Below are 21,839 nucleotides of genomic sequence, written 5' to 3'. Positions count from 1 at the left end.
TTCCCGAAGCGACTGTAATTGAGTTAGCTCCGTTGTCGAATGAAGGGTTGGGAAACGTGAAGAGTGACTCTCAAACTACATCGCTGGCCTGACACGACCCGAAACCACGCTGCAATGGTGGTCGATTGTTGCATTGAGAGGCGTTGCTTGTAAATATTTTGCGATCCATTTCGTTTTAACGACTAACCATAAGGATACACTTTGCCAAAGTATGCGGAATCCGAAATAAATATATATATTTTACAGTTGAAATGTGTTCGTATAAAAATAAAAGCCAGCATTATGTCGTGATCTCGTAAAAAAAACATGTCCAGCCGTAGACGCACATGAATGTCACAAAGGACGAATTCCGAGGAGATGGAGCAATAGAATTAGCTCCTGTGCGGGCGCCCGGTGGACTGTTGTGCCGACGGATTGCGAGGGATGTCGGCGGTTTGGCAGGCGCTTTCATCCAGCAGTGGATTGCCCACTGCGGACGATGTTGTTTCACCACCATGGCGAAGCGCAGTTGTGGACAATATTAACATTCGCGTACGTCGATGTAAATACGCGCGCTCTGTTGTTTGAAAAAGCGTCGGTAAATATGAAGGTCAAATGCCAGACATCTCTTAGCTGCCTCGTGGCTGTAAGCTGCTGCTACTGTTTTATGGAGAAAAAGGGGAACTATACATTTGTTGTGTTTCACTTAACAACCACTCTTGAAGATAGACTTCACGAAAGTATTTAGAGTGCCACCTTAAACATTCTTTTACAGTTGCATATGTGCACACAACTAAAACCAGTACGAAGTTATAAACTCGGAAAAACCGATCCAGCCGTACACCCAAATGAACTTCATAAAAGCCGAGAAAGATACGATTTGGTCCCCATAAATTAACAGTAAACCTTGGCTTAATTTAACTTTCTGGGGCTTAGCGGAGGTTGCTAATATTCTTTAGAAGGAAAGGGAGGCAAGACTTTTCTGGTTTAAGGCATTGCTGAGATGAGACAGGGAAGATGCAATGAGAATGGCTATGGAGATTAGAGACCCATCGACCCTCATACATAGACCCATAGACTCAAACAGAGACCCATTGATGGTAAGGGCTATGGAGACACCACCAGTGCAGGGCAGAAGGAGCAGAGGAAACCTCTCTACACAGAATAGTTCAAGTTCAAGTTCATTTATTAGGTATAGCCCTGTGAGCCATTCGGCTCTTCAATCGGGTGCAACCGCAACAAACAAAAAACAAAAACATCAACACGAAAACATCTTAAAGTGAATATGTGACTAAGTGCAAACAGAAAAACCAAGAAAAGACAGCAAAATATTTCAGAAAAAAGCACCGTACACCAACGCTGTGTGCAAAAATCCCAGTGGGATGCAAGCTAAACAACAACAACAACAACCACAAGACAACTTCGATGTTGATGGAAAAATATAATCCGAACAGCCGAGCCCACACAAGGGTGGGACTACTGGCTCAAGAGGAGAATGATGAACTTCCATGGCACGATGTGCGGTCTCTCAACTGCATCACTTAGCGAGATTGTGTGTGTGCTCTGTCAGTGGCGTAGCTACGGAGTGTTCAGGCACTGCAACAGCACAGAGGCCCACGGATCGGAGGGTGCCATGATGATGATAATAATACAGGCGTTCACCAGGACCAGTGTCACCCACGCTATCCCATTGGTGTTACTTAAAGTTTGAATTCTTATTAACTTAAACTGTGGCTATATGGAGAATTGAATTTGCACAATCCATTACAACCTACAAAGCAATATATAAATATATATAAGAGATATTACAATTATGTTATTTTGCAGCATTTAAAATACATTTAAATTTTGAGTCATATGTTCACAATGTATTAATGCGCAGCTAAAATACATTTATCATGAAGAGGGAAAAGATGATTCCAGTCTCTGTCCACCGACCCCATTTTCCAGTTGCCTTCATCAACATGCTCTATCTTCATAGCCAGCGCTTGATAAAGTGATGTCATGTGGATAATGGATAGCGAATAGAAAAGGGCATTCTTACAATCAGAACTGGTTTTTGATTTATAGCTTTGTGAGCACGGACGACTACGTGGAGATTTCATTTCTTTTTGTACGTTCAAAGTATCTGAATGCAATGAAGCTAGTGTCGTATTTATATTATTTAAAGCTTTTTATATCTTCCAATTTTTAGTCCAAATGGAAAAAGCACTCCAATTTGTCGTTGTAATGGAAAGCTATTTCGGATAAAATGGTGACTATAAAATACTTAGCATGCTCATAGGATTCCAAATTTTCTAATATTTGGCACTCAATTTAAATTCATAATGATACATTTTATTCTCGTAAATAGGCTTTCAGGACCAAAATTATTATTCATAATCGGTTTCTTTGGGGTTGGATTGTGTAGGTATAATGCCCATTTGAGATATATCCTTCCACTGCTTGACAGAGCCAAACGAATCAAGTGGTCGCATGGGCAAATGTGCCAATTGAAAATTAGACAAATATATTCGACATTTCACTTGAAGTTTATTACATCCAGCATAATCAGTCGTTCACAAGAGCTCAGATCGCGAGTGATTTGATACCTGATCTGAAAGTCCTCAAGTAGGTGCCATGGTATCATGACAGCAATCGTGCAGGTGACCTGGTTTGATAATTATCAGATGTGATTGCTGATTCATTAACACCAGATGATGCTGGGGGTCATGTCCAGAGAAACATCGTCTGCAATGCATCAACATCTTTGCTTGCTTTTCACCGAAACCTGTTTTCTGAAAAAAAACTATATCAATTGGCACATTTGGAGGGATATAGCTCAAATTGGCATTTACGCCTACACAATGTCAGAGGACCTGTAGAGGAATCCACACGGCCACGGGGAGATAGAACATGCAAACTCCACATATACAGCAGGTGTTAGGGTCATGATGGAACCCGCAACCTCCTGCATACCAGGCGTGGGAGTCGACGTTTCGCCACCGAGGCGCCCGACACAACGAATGACGGTCCCTTCGGTCTCGCGCAGGACGTCATCCTCGGCAGTGGCTGCAGCCAGGCCATCGAGATGGCGATCACCGTGCTGGCCAATCCCGGAGACAACATTCTGGTCCCCCGACCCGGCTTCTCGCTCTACAAGACGCTGGCCACCTCGCACGGAATTCACGTCAAGCACTACGAGCTGCTGGTCAGTGTGCATCAACAACCCGGCAGCATGACCTTGGAGGGGCTGGGAAGGGGGAGGCATAACAAGGGGCGGTGGGTGGGGGGGGCATGACACAGTCAATGTCAAGCAAACTTTTGACCCGTGAGATTTATAAATGGGTGGGCCGTTCGTCACGCACGTCCCACATACCGCTAACCCGACGGAAATCACAAAATAATGTCGAGGAAAACAGCAGCAGGTATCGTCTCTCTCTTCACCTCGTGTGCACCCACGGGTTTAGATCCCCTCCCCCCACCCTCTCACACACACAGACACAGACGCACCTGCTTCCACTTGGTACCGCGACTCCGGTTCTTGTATCATAAAGAAAATATAGGAAGTAACTTTACTCGATGGCCATAGATGACAGGCAAACACCATGGAAACACAATGTATGAGATATACACCTTTACTCTGTTTCTCACGTATCAAGTATTGACAAATATAATTGTAAAAATGCCATTCTTGCATTTGACGGCAATGCGTTTGGGAGCCAAATGCCAACGTCGAGGAGCTCTGCCAGCCACAACGAGAGGGCTTCAGGAGAGAAATCGTGACAATTACTTGAGAAGGGCGCTGAGCCCCAACGCGGTGACACCGTGGATCAAGGTTCCCCGCGCTGGCCACTCAGTGGCCCTGGGTTCACTGGCCACCCCGTGCGTCGGGGGGGGGGGCGTTAATCATTTACTGCGTGACCCCGTGAATGTAAACCTGCCGCCTATAGCAACAAGCGCCAGGCACGGGTCGTCGTGGCGGGTTTTTTCTTTGTTCACATTCAGAAGCGATAGACGTGGATTTAACAACAACCTGTTTTCTTGCTTGAGGCAATTGGTGTAGCCCGGTCGGCATTAGCCCAAGTGCGAGCAATGAAAAGGGCCACTCCCTGTCCGATCTGCCGCTTTTTCTCCAGTGCCCTGAGGCAGTTGCACAATTCACAGCCACACCACACTGCTGGAATAATTTGGTTAGGGTGTTCTTTTATTGTTTTAAAAACAGCATCGAACACCACTGAAAGAGTTCGCTGTTCCAGAGTTGTGAATGTTAACTGCAGCTGGTGAAAATGTGGAAAACGCACAAGTTTATTTCGACAGAATAAATAATTAAGATTTTAAAAAATAAGACTAATATTTTGGAGCGACATGTTAGTGCACTGCACTCTAAACCTGCCCAGTAAGCGTGCCAACGTTGGAACCGTTACAAAAACGTTGGCCCAACATTCCACGTTGATTGGGTGGTAACAAAAGTTCGCTTCCCAGGCAAGTCGAGCGTAGTAGCGAGTGATATCTGAACGGGTCTTGCCTCCCCGCATTGACCAAATCACACTGGCCAGCGTGACGAAGTATGGCCAAACAGCCTGGATGGGCAACATGACATGGGAAGGCCTTTATCCAATCGTCTATTGACAAGGGCTGTACATTATTAGTGGCAATTCAGCACACACGTACACACCCTTATATGTTCTTATTGCACACGATCTTATTACACGCGATTCCTATGGATAATGTTTGGGAAAATTTCACAACCGCATAGTGGAGTTGAAAGGGCCTCTCCCACACTCCCTTCATTATATAACTAAAAGCGATACATTGCACGTTGTTGTTTTCTAGGCGCTGAAGATTGGACATTTGAGAGTCCGTGATCTTTCCCATTCTCCAGTTTTCCAGGTCCTGGTAATGGGCGAGTGGCCGCTAGCCACTGGCTCGCGAGGATGGGTGGGTGTGTCGCTCGGAGCCAATGGAGAGAGTCCCAGTATCGACGTTACACATGGCATGTTGGCTCATGCCGTATCGCGTTTCTGGAAATGTTTTGAGTAGTGTCTTAATACAACTGGCGCCTCTGCCCAAATATTATAAAACAACAATTTTACCCAAATGTCCCCATGCTGTTATCAATAAAGATAAGGGTGCAGCCCTGCAACTTCCTTTCCACGCTTCTGCTGGCGGAAGGGCCTCCACTAGACGGAACTCTAGAGAAGCCCCTCCTCATAGAGGAGGGTATTTGGTCTACTTTTCCACGTTCGCCTGACATTGTGTTAAAGAGATGGAAATACCCCCACACATGATCCTGCCACACGCAACCTGCCAATCCACTAACGACTGGCGTATGTATGTGCACCGTCACGCATGTTGTTTTTAATCCTATTGTAAAATAATTGCGAGGTCAAAAGTGATCGAGTTTGCACACACACATGCGTGGGAGCAACTCACGTGACCTGTACTTGAAAACAAATGAAGTTCGCTGACCTGTTGTGCTCCGTGTTCTCAGGCAAGCAACGGTGAACGTTTTCGCTAAGCAGGTTACAATAAAACAATAAATAATGTGGGCACCGTGATATTTAACGAAGCTAATTTTACGGGACCACAATATTATTTTAAAATACACAATGTTTATTTTTAACATGTATTGTTCCCCAATTTGGAATGATGGTCCAAAGACAGCGCGTATAAAGCAAATATTTGGCTCATCCCAGTGCATTTTTACAGCTTTACTGCATTTTAAATTTACGATAAAACCAGGAAAACGTCGCTTTACGGCTAAAGATTTCCATTCCCAGCATTTGATTTAACGCAGACATAACACGCGCCAGCGTCATTTGTTTTCTCTGTCGTGTTTTTCCTGCTATATATCAGCCCCTGCACGAGACCTAAAACTGACACAAGTTTGTCCGAGTCAAAATTAATGAGGTAACTTGGCAGGATTATTACACCGCAATGTACTGACCACTCACGATGGACATCGACTCTAAACCACCCGACACAACGAATCCGGTGTATAAACTCTGGATGTTGCTTCTGAAGATGGCTGCTGAAAAAGCTAACAGATCAAATGTTCTTGCTTAAAAGAAGCAGCGTGGGAACAAAAACGTTTAACACGAACAGTCAAATGTTGTGTACATCAACCATGGTTTTTTTCAGGCACAGATTTTTCAGGAAATCTTTTAAAGCACACTCTTCCCCCTGTTGTCAAACATCGTGTTTAATTACGATGCCACTTGTTTCGTAATGGCGTCCGGGTTTTATACGACAAGAATACGATATTTCACCTAGCGAGTGTAATTATAATCAGCGTACAGGCGCCAAACATGTCACTGTTGTGTACATGTTTACAGATACTCCAAATGAAGGAATAAGGGGTGTCATTTCACACAGTCATCACTTCTTTACCTCACAATCAGAATCTTTATTTATCCTGGACAGATCACCTAATCTTGTCTCTACACTGAATCGATACATCTAATGCTGGTTTTACATGTATTTCCTGCAATAGAAAATTAATTGTGTCATTCCGTCCAATAGTTAATATTTGCTGCCATCTTAGAAATACCCAGAATGCTTTGGACAGCTGTAACATCACTTCACACAGGGATTGGCATATGTTGCCCCTACCACTCCATACAATTTCAGCAATGACTTACAGTAAAAATATTTTACAAATAACTGTTCTATAAAGTGCAGTCTATTATTCAACCACCTTCAGACGTGGCTTTATTCCTGAATAAGAAAATAGTAGTAATAAAAACATCGCAGCCCATTGTCAATCCACTGCTGTATGAAGGACGTTTCAAGCTGTGTTATTCATGGGGGTTGTTTCACCATATCTCCCCACGCTGCTCAGTGCGAGTTAGTGAAGATAGATTAGCCTAGGGTCAGTTCAGATATCACTCGAGGATGTTGTAAATTTTGGCTGCGAATTGAACTCAGCTCGTAATATTACGTAAGCAACCTTACATAAGTCTCCATAGCAACCAGTGGGTGAGGGGCGGGGGAGGCAGAACCAGTTCAGATTCAACTCACCACTAACGTTAGCCGTGGCCGAGAATCAAACTCAAGTCACCTGGTGTGTGATTCAGTGTGCTAACCGCTGCGCCACCACTCCACCCTGGCCCACCCCTCCCCCCACCAATTTGTCCGCAGCCGGACCAGTGCTGGGAGATCGATCTGGAGCACATGGAGTCGCTGGTGGACGCGCGCACGGCCTGTGTGGTGGTGAACAACCCGTCCAACCCGTGCGGCTCCGTCTTCAACCGCGAGCACATCCTCGACATCCTGGCCGGTGAGTCCCCGCGGGCACCTCTCCTCGGCACCGACATTCACCAACCGCACCGCCACCGCGCCTCCTCCCTGGCGAGGAACCTTGTCGGTGAGGAGGTGGCACATGCTGCCAAGCGGTGGCAGCTGCATACCATTGATAAAGATTGCTTTGCCGGGTCTTTTAAAGTAATTAATCCATTAGTGGCCAAGCTTCAGCTGCCTCGATCCCTGTTCCCACCTTTCAAGTCAACTGACAACGTCTGAAAAGAATCTCGAACGAGCTTACAGAATGCCGAGATATTACAACGTGCTAACAATCATAGCCGTGGCGGCATCTCCAACCATGATTACATTCTACACAAAACCACACAAAGCAGAGACGTGCCTTTTGAAATGCTGCACCATATAGTGGATGAGCTGCAAGTGGCAGCTCGTCTATTATATGAATAAAAAAATAAAGTGTCCACATGTTCTTCGGGCGCGTTTTACATAAAAGCCAATTGTTGTATTGCTACCGGATGGCACACGAATGTTGCACTCGGGGCAAGAATAATCTGTAGATCAAGGCAATGCCGTTAATAATAAAATATTTACATAAAGCACGTGAATTATTGAATAGATAAAGAAAGAGTCATGGCTTCCCCTACCCCACACAACCAAAGCCAATAGTGCAGTGAACCCCGCGTTTGAGTTCCATACAACTTTGATGGTTTCTTAGAGAACCTGGATTTTCCTTACATTGCTTATTTTATCAATTATGTTATGTAAAGAGGGCACTTGATGGCCATGATATATTCAGAACTTCCAAGTTGTTTGCCATTTTCTTTGATTAAATTCCTAGCATCCTTGGCATGCACACGTCTCTATTCCCATGTCAGAAGCTTCAGATTAAATAATTCACTGTGTAACTAAAACATATATACTTGTTTGTTCCTGGGTAGTAAGTGTTATTTCCCAATTGCTTATGCCTCAAATGTACAGAAAATGACCAGGATAGTGATATTTTGAAATTTACCTATTTTCCATGAGAAAACGTGATGTGCGTTTGTGTCATTCCTTCACATGAAGTCCTGGTCACAAACGCAAAGTTTGTGGGGAATAATAGCCATTTTCTATACTTTTGAGGCATAAGCAATTACAAAATAACACTTACTACCCATCGTGTTACGTAGTGATCATCATCGTTGCTGAATTTACATGGTTAATTATTCAAGATAATAATGCAAATCTTTTGTAATTTGCTTTTTTGTTTCAGTTGCTGAAAAGAACAGGGTCCCTATCCTCGCAGATGAGATATATGGAGATATGGTATGAGATGCAATCTACAAGACATGTAATCCACAAAAGTGGCATCATAAAATAATAATGGGAAAAAATATTCATCCACAAAGCTTAAATAATGGCATAAGTAGGTCAGGTAATTTAACATCTGTGTTGCTGCTGTTAGAGTACTTGCAATACACAATTGTATAGCCATGCTGCGATTGCATCATTCTGAGATTACATTCGGTGTGGATAGGTGGCACAGCAAATTCTCTCACCGCGCCCTGAACTTAGCAACCTTCATTCGATTAATGCGCCACAGTGGCAAGATGTTAACTACCTCGCCTGGCATACAGGAAGTCGTGAATTCGATACCGGCCCTGACGCCTGTTGTATATTTGGAGTTTGCATGTTCTCCCTGTGGTCGCGTAGATTTTTCTCCAGGTCTTCAGTTTTTCCATCCAGATTTAGAAACATGAGTTTAGAGTATTTGGCTGTTGTAAATTTTCACGTGATAAGCCACTTTGTTGAGCTATCATTTGTGGCCAGGTCGCTTCTGAAAACGAGCATTATATCTCAGTCGGCCTTACCTGGTAAAATAAAAACACGTAATAGTTTAGTTTTAAATAGTTTTTAATTTTCGATTACCGGCCACGAGCAAATGATTTTCACCGATCCACACTGAGACCAACAACCCGCCCTGACCGACGCTGTGTGGGGGATGGGAGGCCTCCATTCAGCAGTGGATTGACAACAGGCGACACGTGACGTGTTTCAAAGCAGACCCGTGCGTGACACGGCGCTTCAGGGTTAAGCTGCACTTCTTGTTCGAGATCATTGTGACGAGGATGACAGCTTGCTGCTGAAATGTTGTCACAACGGTATTGGCAAAATCCGACAACTACTCTACGATGTGACATCGTGGCCGCTCCAAACTGTCTCAATTATTGGCAAAATGGCAGTGAATAGCTTGTTGGGTGCTCACAGACACGCATTGTGAGATTCACTCAGCGCAGACTCTGAGTGCTATTGCATTGCAGTAGAGGTCACAATAAGTACATTGAGGAAGTGCCAGATCCTGCGTGGACTCTCCAAGCACTTAATAAACATCCACGCAACGTCTGCACCTTCAACTGGCTCTTGCTCTGTCGCCGACGGAAACTCGGCAGCAACCGCCGCGGCAAGGCCAGCGAGGCTTGCGCTAGCGCCACACAGTGCATCGTTCACATCTGCGGCATGCGTCGCTGAATCGGTTTTGTTTTTTTACAAACGAATGAACAATTGACATATAGTACTTCTTAGTGAAAAATAAATATCAATCGAATTGCTATTACAGTAATGTTTAGTTTTATATTGTAATTGCATTGTAATCATGAGGCTACAATTAACTCATTTCCTGCTATTTGAGACCTTTCTATCTCCATGACAGGCCTTCTCAATTTGGTTTTTCACAATAGCGCAATACTTATAATTTTTTTAATGTGGATTATGTTTGCATTATTAATTTGTTATCTTGTTTATATCGTGTTTGAATGTTATTTTTCTCACACTGTTCGCCTCAATGTAACATAATTACACCATAATATATGTCTAGCCTGAATAGGTGCTTGCTAACCACACTTGCTCTAGCAGCCTGTATGGCAATATGGGGAGCAGCCTTAATAGGTGCTCGCTAACAGAACTTGTCCTGACAGCCTCTATAGCTATAGGGGGGATGATTGTCTTTGTATTCTGAAAGACAACAACATTTACAAGTAAGGCGGCATACTTCTGTGTGCATGTGTGTGCACCTTCTCTGATGCCACGCAGCGGTGGTGGAGCAGTTAGTGCCCCGCGCTACAAACCCGGCGACCTGATTTGGATCACGCTCAAAACGAGTACCTGGTGCGGTGTGTAAACATCAGCGTTCGGGAGACAAAGGCGGCCGGGCGTGGTGCTGTCTTTCAAAGGTGCTGCTCGCTAACAGCACTTGCCGCCACCAGTTTGTTCTAAAGGCCATATGGGGGCTCTTTGTCTGTGTGTGATGCCGCACAGGTGTTCCCCGGGCATCAGTACCATGCCATGGCGCCACTGACGAGCGAGGTGCCCATCCTTGCGTGCGGGGGGCTGGCAAAGCGCTGGCTCGTACCCGGCTGGCGGATGGGCTGGGTCTTCATCCACGACCGCCACCAGATCTTCGGACCAAATGTAAGGCCAGAACTTCCAACGCAATTATGTGTGTGGTAATGTAATTAGATCATCGTCATGGAAAAAAATATCTTTCTCTATGTATATGTAACAGTACACACTGCAGTCAATATCATCGTCGTCGTCGTTGTTGTTGCTGTTGTTACCAGCCATTAAATATCCACTCACAAGACCTTAAGATATGGCAATGGCTTGAGAAAGCCTTCATCCACCAATGGATAGATTATGGGTCATTCATGGATTATGCAGAGCATACATTTCTCATTATTCGAATAATAGTTTGATATATTACCTGGGATATGGGTCACTTATCTGAACCAATACATCATATATCTTCATCAATATATCAAACTAATCTTGAATAACGGTACATTCATGTAGTACTGTATAATCAGTGTATCCTGTTTAACATATTTACTGCAAGTGTGCTTTCAAAAATCAACAAAATGACGTGCTCTTTCTTTAAAGACTGCCAACAAAGACTCTGACAGTTTCTTCCCAGCTACACATCTAATTTACAAATGTATTAATAGTGTTATCGGTTGCATGTATATATTTTATTCTGTGATTAATCCATTTTATTAGCGTATTCCCGCCGAGGTGTGATTACTCATTTGCAGTTCAATGCCATAGCAGCATTGGGTCACACACACCCCACTGCAAAGACGATAGAACGTAAGCACAGATTCTAAACAAATCTGAGTAAAAGCTATAACCCGTTAACGTGAATTACCAGGCATCCTTTAAACTCATTGAAGATCTTTATTTTTTAGGAACTAACACTTGACATGAAAAGTGGGAACAAGAATTAAGACTGCTTGAGCGTGGCAATTATAATTAGGGCATTTACACACGTACGCAAATGCTGTCGTATGTATGTTGAACTTCTTTCGCACCGTGCGTAGTTAACGTGCTAATCGGAGGTGTGTAATGGTTAGCAAGCTGGACGTACAATCCAGAGTTCTGCGGTTCGACTCCAGCTGCCAATGGGGCCAGTTTTAAATAATGGTGCAAGATTCTTCACCCCACCAGCTTGTGTCCACGCAGTGGTATAAATGATAAATCACAGGCAGTAGATCGGAAAGGTCACATGTCATGGAGTAAATCGTGGGGATTCCCACCTCTTGTGGTGCATCTGGTCAGTGTGGAAGAGCAAAATACCTTTAGAAAAACGATCAACTATTTTAGCAGGTCAGGCCCACTGAGCTATATGGCTCTTCATTAGAAACGACCTGGCCACAAATGATAGCCCAACGAAGTAGCTTATCATGTGGAAATGTAAATGAGCCAAATACTCTCAACGCGTGTTTCTAAATCTGGAGAGAAACTCCAAAGAACCCGGAGAAGAATCCACGTGACAACGGGGAGAGAGACATGCAAACTCCAAATATACAGCAGGCGTCAGGGTCAGTATTCAACCCACGATCCTCCTGTATACCAGGCGAGAGAATTGACATCTTGCCAGCAGTGCCGTGAGAAAGCAATTGTGAGGCTGCAACTTTGCCCTCGTCCTTTATACACAGATACGCGACGGACTGTTGCGGCTCAGCCAGAAGATTCTGGGACCCTCCACAGTGATCCAGGGAGCAATGAAGCGGATCCTGAACCACACCCCCAGCGACTTCTACCAGAGAACTGTGGAGTTCATCCGGGTGCGTCATGGGCCCTTACCCATGTGGCAGTTCACACCCTCTGCATGAATGTAACCCAGCAACTCTGCGTGATTGCTGACCATGCATTGGTTGTTAATGTGTGTGTCTGCGTGTGAGCGTGTGTGTGGGGAGTGGCCTCAGAGTACCGTGAGCCTCCCACAAGCGTGGTGTTGATGTCACCAGCACTTCGTGGCAAAAGGTGGACGTTGTTGTGGGGGACACTGCTGTAGCGGTTGGTGGACTGTGATACAAACCCGAATTCTTGAGTTTGATTCCTGGTCACGGCCAACATAAGCAGCAAATATTTAGACTAGTCCTGGGCCTCCCTTAAGCTGATTTAGCTAAAAATAAGTACAGAGTGTCATTTGTCAACGTGAGTAGGGTAGAGACACGGGTGGCCGTGCGTGGTTCTGGTCACACCGCTCCTCTCGTGCCAACCTTCGTAGTTGCTCACTAACGGCACTCGCCCTAACAGCCTGGAACATGCTACGGGAGATCTTTGTGGGTCATTCGTTATTTTTCTGTTAGCATTTTACCATATTGAGCTACACTTAACAGTCATGCAAGCAGGCCTTACACACTCTCTGTTGAGCAGATTTGCTTATTGCAGAAGTGATATTTAATACAAATTGCATTCACGACAGTTCCCTTTTGAAGTTGACCCTCTTGAACTTTTTGTAAATCTTCAAATTAGTAGCTGCAGGGACAGCTTCTCGAGGCTGGAATGCATGTTGTCCGACACTTCGCAACACTTTGTGATTTAGGCTAAAGTCTAAACGGGTAAGGTTTTCGCACTCATTCTGAATAGCTCTCCAATGGCTTCTTGATGCAATCAATCGGTACAACACAAAAACCCATTGGAGGGCTTTAAAATATATAAATTATTTTATCATGTATTGCGTCATTCATATAAATTGCATCACAAAACACTACAGAATTTGTACCGTGCAATTTTTCAGGATCTGCGGTCCTTTATTATCATCACGTTTGATCAATTCTAAATCAATGAGTGTTTCTACACGTGGAAGGCCAAACTGGTCAACTCCACTGGATCGCAGAACTTTGCATGCCTTTTGTCGGTGACTCCGCTTGGGGTTGACACTTTTTTTTAAATGTTCATAACGAACACTTGCTTTTCATAGTTTAGGTGCACCTGGGTATTTTTGTCAACTCGGGAGATTTAAATAGAAGACGGTGAGACGCGCGACAGATCCTGTGCCCACATGGTCGTACCTCTCGAGGGGTCGCGCTGCGTTTCGCTCAAACCCTTTGGCGGCTGACACAGGGAACTGGCGTGGCATCCGCACTTCAACCTGACGTCAAGACACTTCGCTCTTCCCACAGGACAATGCCGAGTATTGCTACAACACCCTAACCGCAGTCCCTGGTCTCAAGCCAGTCATGCCGTGTGGAGCAATGTACATGATGGTCAGTAACACAGTGCAAACAATGAATCATCATGAAACAAAGCATGTTATTCGACATAACACACGGTGGTGCTATCTTTTCCTACTTGAATACATTCATTTGGCGAGCCCACAATTATCATTATTTATTTTAAATATCAATTAAACATCCAGACAAGGGCTTCCGGTTTCACAACGTTGTGGCGCAGTTGTTGCGCTATGAACTCTTGTCACCTTAGTTTGATTCCTGGCCACAGGTAAACATCAGCGGTGAGTGATTTCTGAAACGGTTATCAGCATCCCCCCACCTTCCTCAACACGCACTCACCGGTTTGCTCACAACGGTCACACATTGGCCGATGAGCCCAGCCGCCTGAGTTTGATTCCTGGCCATGGCTCGCGCCATGCGGCTCTTTCAGGACTCTTCGTGATGTTATTTATCAAGGACCACCATCTCATATTCACATGCATTGCAGGTCTGGAAATATTGAGGGTTTTTTTTACCAATTTCGAAAAAAAAGGCTCTTCTTGTCAATTAGGTTTCAGACCCCTGCCCATGACCAACATGGCGTGGGGAGGGCTTCATCTAGCAGTGGATTGACACAAAGTTGTGAATACAGTGACATGGACCTGCTCGGAGAGGTGCCAAGGGTCGTCCTTGCGTCTGTTCCAGGCTTCATCTGCACAAAATATTTCGTTTCAGAGAGTTACGTGTTCTTGTTAATTCTGATTTTTCAGTGTGGCTCTCTGCTTAATCGCTCAGGTTGGAATACAGATGGATAAGTTTCCCGAATGTAAGGACGACGTGCAGTTTACCCAGAGACTCGTAACGGACCAATCGGTCTTCTGCCTCCCGGCCAAGGTGAGTGTAACCGTCACGCATGACTCACTCTTACTGAACACTTAACTCAGCACGATATTGATTATGAGGAAGATGGACAAAAAATGAATCACGTTAAATTGTTGCCAATCCTTGCGATAGCTTATGAAAAGATAATTTCATGGCCACTATAATTTACTGGGGTTCAATCCACTCCTCCTATCACAAGGCAGTGTACTTACTTACAATGTGCCAGCACCATATCGAATTCCAATGTCACATAATTAAGCCATCAATATCTTTTGTTGTCCACTGGATTGTGATCTTTGCTACGTGTAAAGCATGATATAATAAATGGGCGCTTGTACTAAGATATTTTAATACAAAATATAATTTAATGTGGAAAGTTCCATATTGTCTAAAACGAATTGAAAGACATTTCTAATTCTATTCAGGCAGAAATTGGTTGTGATAACATTGCTTGCGAACATACATTAATGTGTGCTTGGCGGCTGTGACGAAACATAAAAAAACATTACTCGGTTATTTTGTTCACAAACACGGAAAGGAAATTTTGATTGAAATGTTTTCTATCTTTGATATTGTTTCGTGTTGAAGTATATGTTTTCAAGATGTTTAGCATTTTTGGCGATTAAGTGACTTGCACATTGAGTTGCTGCGTGTGTGCGCATCTCAGCCATGTTTCTCTCTGCGCTCTTCCTCGTTAGAGAAACGCGTTGTTCCGGCGGAGTTTTACATAGACGGCACTGCTCAGACACACTTACTCTCCCTGCCACACAGATCATGATCTATGCTGATACAGCACACAGTCTGCACTTGTAGTGGTCTCCGTGCCTTCAGAACCATCCGTGACAAAAAAACAAACACAGCACAAATCTGGGCATGGGATGGTTTCTCCATTCCGCTGTGAGGAAAAGAGCAGCGTTGCTATTATTTAAGTCATTTCTCACGGAACAAAAATCAACTCCATTGCACATTGATGCTCGAGGCAACGCCGTGGCTATCGAATGTCCAGGCGATGCCGCAGCACGGGGGCCCATGGGCCGCAGGTTCTGGGCTACGGAGATCGGCGGTGGAGGGAATTGGACAGGGGCCTCCCATTTCATTCCCAGCACCAGGGCCCCGTGCCACTTTGTTGCAGCTTCTTGGAGCATTGTACTGCGGTACGTCTAATACGTCAGAGCAGATGAGCAGAATTGCGCTATTAAATTCTAACTAGCAGGAACCCGTGGAGCTTGGGCGGTGAAAGGATGGCGAATGTGTACGTTTTATCATCATTCCCTCTCCTACGCCTCACCCACGTCATAAATCACTCTGTATATATATAGTTCGGTCCCTCTACGCTGATGATTTCAATTACTTAACAGTCTGGAGTATGTTGTGAACAAAGCCATAGCTGGGCATTTTGGCTGCCGGGGCAAGGTGCCATCTTCGCGAGGCACCGCCCCACCAAAACACTTGAGCCACCACTGTGATGCTTCGTTGCTCCTTCTCCAACAATTCGGCTCCAAATGCAGGCAGCAGCTTCCCTCGGGATGGGCAGCAGGGGTGGCCGCTCCACCCGCCCTGCCGTTGCTACGGCGCTGGTGAAGGAGCACCGTTTAAAGTGATTTTTCTTCTTCGCCAATGTTTGACGTTTCAGTGCTTCGAGTACCCCAACTATTTCCGCGTGGTGCTGACCGTGCCCCGCGAGATGCTGGAGGAGGCGTGCATGCGCATCCAAGATTTCTGCGCGAAGAACTACATCGGCACGCAGCCATAGCGCCCTGGTGATAGCAACAACAACGTCACCCGCCATTCACCACTGAGTGGCTGTGATGCACCTGAACCAGGGCAGGTCCACTTTGAAGCCACGTGACGTGATAGCATCACTCGAGTCACTCGCACTGACACGCAGTGTTCAATTTCAGCCAAAAACTGCCTGGAGCCTGTCCCAGGAATTAGTTTGGAATGATTATTTTTGGGCTATTATTTTTCGTTTTAAACATTTTCATTGGATTATGTATGGTACAATAGAGGTACATGATTATGGATAGGCGTACCTTGCACACTAGTGGTGAACCTTTATTTCAATAAGGTCTACCTCCTAATAGGACTAGCAGCTTTCCAGAACATATAGAGTCTAGAATGAAGCTCTTGGTAACACCACTGCACAGTGTTTTCGTGGTTGTGTTCTATAGCTTTGCGATGGATTTTAAGGGTTGCACTGCGTGTTGCTTTGGCGCGATTACGAATGCAAACTTCGGACTTCGTGCCGAACAATACGCACAACAACCAGAAAACACAGCCAAGAGCTCTCTCTTATGTTCAATTAACCTTTCTATTGTGTGTTCAACTAACCTTTCTATTGTGTGTTTGTGGAAAAATTGCAAGCAATTTATTTTCCATTCTTTGTCAGATTGTGATTTTTTTTATTGCTATGGTTGGTATCATTATTTATGCAGGGTTCTTTTTCTAAACCATTAACATTTTTAACACGTTTTACCGCACGGGATTTTAACATTTTATGCCTACGTTATTAGAAGCATCCGACAATACTCCACGCACCATGCACTTACAGCGCTGTCCACGGCAGTTGCTCCCAAGTTCAAGTTGATTTTGTTGAACCACGTGAGAACTCAAAGATGTCAGCATGAGTCTCCTTTGCAATTGTGACACGTTTATTTGCGGTCACGTGCTCAATCGAAACCGTGTGAGAAAAAAATTACTTTGCTGAAATGTGCATGAAAGTGGCACCAGTTAATATTTAATATTCCTTTAAAACCATATACAATCGATTGCTTTCCAGACTCGTGACAGACATGAAGGCTGCACTGCCCCCAAGAGGAACACATTTGCAATAACGTGTTACACTTAAATCATTGAGGTATCACATTTGAAAATACAAAGCTATTTCCCGCAATGTTTGACATCTGTGCTATCGCAGACATGTGATGAGACGAATTATCTATTCACAAATCTTGCTCGTGGACTGCTCTGAGATTTCTGAATATTCAGATGTCTGATCAGACTGTGAGATTTCTGAATGCTCCTAAATAGATTATTCAAAAATCTCACTAATGTAGTGCTCTGTGATCTTTCTGACTATTCAGACATCTAATTAGAAATCTCACCGCGGTGCATCAGTCTGTCTGATAACAGTCTGCGGAAAAATCACTTCCCAGGGCCTTTCTCAAATATGTATTTAAGCAGATGCATTGTCTTTTAAACAGTCGAGTATGCACACTCTACTAAGATATTTCTTTCACATGCAAGTCAAACTTTTACACTTATTTCTCAGAGCTTACATTTCGCCAAATTAAATTCCAAGCCAATCTAATAAAAATGTATCTTCTTTTGTGAAGAAAATTTTGACAAGTGCAAGGCCATCACACCACTGAATACGTCATTATTTCCCTTCCCACTCTGAAAATCATATACAATGTCAATATTACACACTGGTTTCATTGATTCACGTTTATCCAGATCACCCCTTTTGTATCTTTACTGTTTACAAAACGTGCCAAATATTATGCACAAAAAGCTTCGCCAAGTCTTACGACTCATATCCAGGAGGGTCCTGCCAAGTTTGCGCAGTAGCGGGAGATGATTGCTATGTGTAGGAGGGGCCGCATTGAGAGGATCGTGGGTTTCATCTCGGTCCCGTACGATGCCTGCTGCTGTATATTTGGAGTTGGCGTGGTCTCTCTCTCTCTCCGCGTGGCCGCGTGGATTTTTCTCCAGGTCCTCTAGTTTTGCCCCCAACTTTATTTGACGACTATAATTCCCACGTGTGACGAAACGAGCTAGTACGTGTGGCAAGGTCGCCGATGAAAACGAGCAAACAGCTCAGTGGGCTTTACCTGGAAAATAAAGTAATTTAGTTTAAGTTTTACGTATAATCCCAATCGAGTAATATTTCAAATTTGGCAAACTTGGCCCATGGAGTCGACACACGAAATCTTTAACTTCCACTGTGCAGCAGACAGCGCTAATGTGTACGGCTAATGCAACCGCAGTAACAACAAGCCGGCCGGAGTATGCATGCTGTTCACTGAGTGTCATTACGAAGTTAGAGAGGGAACTCGGCTTATTCAAATCAAACTTAATCATGTAAGTTGACTAATTTTCCAAAATGTTAATTGTTTCACTTTAACGGCCGACACTGGCCTCGTGTACCGTGATTTATGCATTGCTTATTATAGCTTTGATTGTATACAATTCATCATATGTCTTATTTTAAGTTAATACGTATTCACTGTATCCCAAATGGATTTATTTGACAAAATATAAAGGGCATATGCATGTTTTATCCTCTTCACAAATAGATGTGTTTATACTCCATCCTGCTACTGACTTTCAAACAACTTTTAATCAAATTAAATGGCACATTCAAATAAAAAGTTAAATCGAAACCCAGTAACCATCTTTAGAACTGCTAGATAAACAGACGATATGTCTCTGTCATTCACTGCGTGTGTCTCTCCACACACACTTGACTTAAAAAAGAGCTGCATCGCTTAATGAGTAATCTACTTCCTATTCGGATTTTTGTAAACTTTTTTTTGTGTGCAAACCTATCGAACCCCCCCCCCCCTCCCACGGCCTTTTGGGAGTATTTCAGTATCTGCTGATGAGAGACTGTGTGCCGAAACCGATCCAGACTTTGCATGTGCTGAATGAATGCTGCTGAAATGACGCCCTCCCAGAAGGCGTGTGGGTGACTGCTGTGTTCTCGTGCGAAGAGACGCGCACTCGTTTGTTCATTAAGAGTTGTCCACAAGGACGCGAATGATTGTTTTGTGTTCTGTATCCTTCAAAGCAGAACTTCACAAATTCCAAAGCAGGCTTCACACTCACTCCCATCACCGCCGTCCACGTATTGCATTTTCCTTCTCTCCATTCAAATGCAAATCGGGTCACTGCACATTACACACACCTAATGATTGGTAAGAAATAAATAAACGCCGCGGTGTGAGAGCACTGAGCGTGAAGCAGGCCGATTAGCCAATACTTCTCGAAGAATGACAGCCGTTACACGAACATTTAAAGTCGTCGTTCAGCGTTGGCTGCCCTGTGCCTCGTTTTACAGCAGCGAGTCAATCTCCTTGCTGGACGACGGGTTCCCTGGCCCCGTCTCACTCAATGGGGGTTGTGTGACGCCAATTGGAGGTTGTGTGACGCCAATTGGAGGTTGTGTGACGCCAATTGGAGGTTTTTCTCTTCTTCTTTGTTCTTTCGGTAAAGTCACGTAGAAGGCCCCGTCTCTCTCAATGGGGGTTGTGTGAATTATTTCATTTTATTATGTTTTATTTTTATTATTTTATTACTTCCCTTCTACGTGACTTTACCGAAAGAACCAAGAAGATGAATCCCTGCAGTCACGAAAGCTTTAAATCGAAATTCAATTGGAGGTTGTGTGACGCCCCGTCTCACTCAATGGGGGTTGTGTGAATTATTTCATTTTATTATGTTTTATTTTTATTATTTTATTACTTCCCTTCTACGTGACTTTACCGAAAGAACCAAGAAGATGAATCCCTGCAGTCACGAAAGCTTTAAATCGAAATTCAATTGGAGGTTGTGTGACGCCAATTGGAGGTTGTGTGACGCCAATTGGAGGTTGTGTGACGCCAATTGGAGGTTGTGTGACGCCAATTGGAGGTTGTGTGACGCCAATACTTTCACCGCGATGGGCAGTGAGGTCTTGTGATGAATAAGTTAGGGAGTTGGGGGCCAAGACCGCGTCGGATATCATTCGCCGCCGTGGCCAGGAATCGAACTCAGGTCGGCTCGTGTTAATAGCAAAGTGCGCTAACCACTGCGCCACCACCCCCCACCGCCTTAGGTCACGTGCTCACATCTCGTCTGTAGCAATGCTTAACTATACAATGTAATACACGTACATGTATATGACCAGCGGGAAACAACATTGAGCTATTACCGAAGATGATATCACCGTGATGTTATCAATGTACTGTTTTGTCCAAATGTAAGTGAACATTTTCAACGTGCGTGTCAACAGTGAACACGTGTGCAATCGCGCTGCACAACTGGCTGCCCACACCAAGGTGAATGGTGCAACAGTCTTCTTCTATCCATGTCCAACATATCCGACCTTATCACGTATCTGCCTATACCTCAGTCCTGACCAAGCCAAATAATGGTCGTGCTTATTTTGATTAAAAGTGTAACTTTCATTCCCCTACAAGTGATCCATTTTAAATCAGACGGTTATTACCATCAATCTCATGTCAACGCAATGGGGTCTTCATAAGACTCACTGTGTACATTTGTATGCGTGACAACGATGTTGAGTCTCCACAACGCTTTCAGGTGCCAATGTGTCTCCAGCAATGGGCTGCTATAAATCTGTTGCCATTTGTCGATAGCATTGCTTTATAGTACATAGAGATCGTCTCACAATGTATTTTGACCAGACGGCATATTAATGACACGGTTATAAGTACATTGTGGTATAGCTGCGCATATCAGGGAAAATATCTGGGAATTTACCATATTTTGTGATTTTGGTGTGTTAATATGTGTTGATATGTACTCATTAATTACACCTGTGGTTTTTTTGAGATTCATGAAATAGTTTTGGAATGTTTATCAAATTAGCCAGGGCTACAATGATATACCTCATTTACAACCTCACACGCGTTATACAGCTGAAGTGAAACGTTGCTGACTTGCATAAACACAAATTAAACATGTCTTAAAATCAGTGATCTTGTATGTTTGTTTTTAATGAACTTAACTATTGTTATCGATTATAAAGGTGTATATTGCAGAAATGTTGTAAGTTGATTAGTTTTACACGCACACATTCTGGTATTGTACACGGAATATATTCCGTATATAAATACATCACTGCCTAACATATGGGTTTGTGTTCAACTCTAAGATATATGGATTCATGTCTCGATAAACACGGCCAAGAATACACCACCTTGGCAATCTGCCACACCACCGTCGCTAATAGAGACACCATCACACGTCTTTTCTATTTCCACATTTGCCAACAGACTAATTGGACTTTACGGGTACAGTATAAGCCGATGACTCAACGCACCCGGAATGAGGCCGTGCCCATCGGACACCGCAAGGCTGCAGCGGGATTGAACCTCGAGAGTGCTTCGAGGATGGGTCAATTTTGTGGGGGTCACATGAGATCTATACCAGCCTGAATTTAACGGGTGACATTTTGGGCAATTGCCCTCTTCACAGCATATAGTGAGGCCAGAGTGGCTACATAAATAGATATATAATGTGACGTGTCAGACAATG

At 44.1% G+C, this 21,839-nt stretch overlaps 1 protein-coding gene across 2 annotated transcripts in view; it reads left to right on the top strand.

Moving 5' to 3' along the window:
- The window catches only part of TAT (tyrosine aminotransferase), a 32,070-nt gene extending 10,794 nt beyond the window's left edge, over nt 1–21,276 (top strand). Inside the window, exons 5-13 of one of the 2 annotated variants that reach the window (XR_013587448.1) lie at nt 3,011–3,169; nt 7,102–7,240; nt 8,474–8,526; nt 10,516–10,668; nt 12,192–12,320; nt 13,665–13,748; nt 14,490–14,588; nt 16,210–20,147; nt 20,211–21,276. Coding sequence is in view for 1 of the 2 variants with exons in the window: in XM_078606993.1 (XP_078463119.1) it covers nt 3,011–3,169; nt 7,102–7,240; nt 8,474–8,526; nt 10,516–10,668; nt 12,192–12,320; nt 13,665–13,748; nt 14,490–14,588; nt 16,210–16,329 (936 nt within the window). In the remaining variant the exon portion in view is untranslated. Of the gene's footprint in view, nt 1–3,010; nt 3,170–7,101; nt 7,241–8,473; nt 8,527–10,515; nt 10,669–12,191; nt 12,321–13,664; nt 13,749–14,489; nt 14,589–16,209 lie in introns of both variants that reach the window. The other variant, XM_078606993.1, reaches the window with a different exon arrangement.
- Nucleotides 21,277–21,839: the final 563 nt, after the last annotated feature.

This window comes from Lampetra planeri, chromosome 26 (genome assembly GCF_965212315.1).
Source record: "Lampetra planeri chromosome 26, kcLamPlan1.2.h2, whole genome shotgun sequence".
NCBI lineage: Eukaryota > Metazoa > Chordata > Hyperoartia > Petromyzontiformes > Petromyzontidae > Lampetra > Lampetra planeri.
This window is presented reverse-complemented; position numbering and strand designations above follow the sequence as displayed.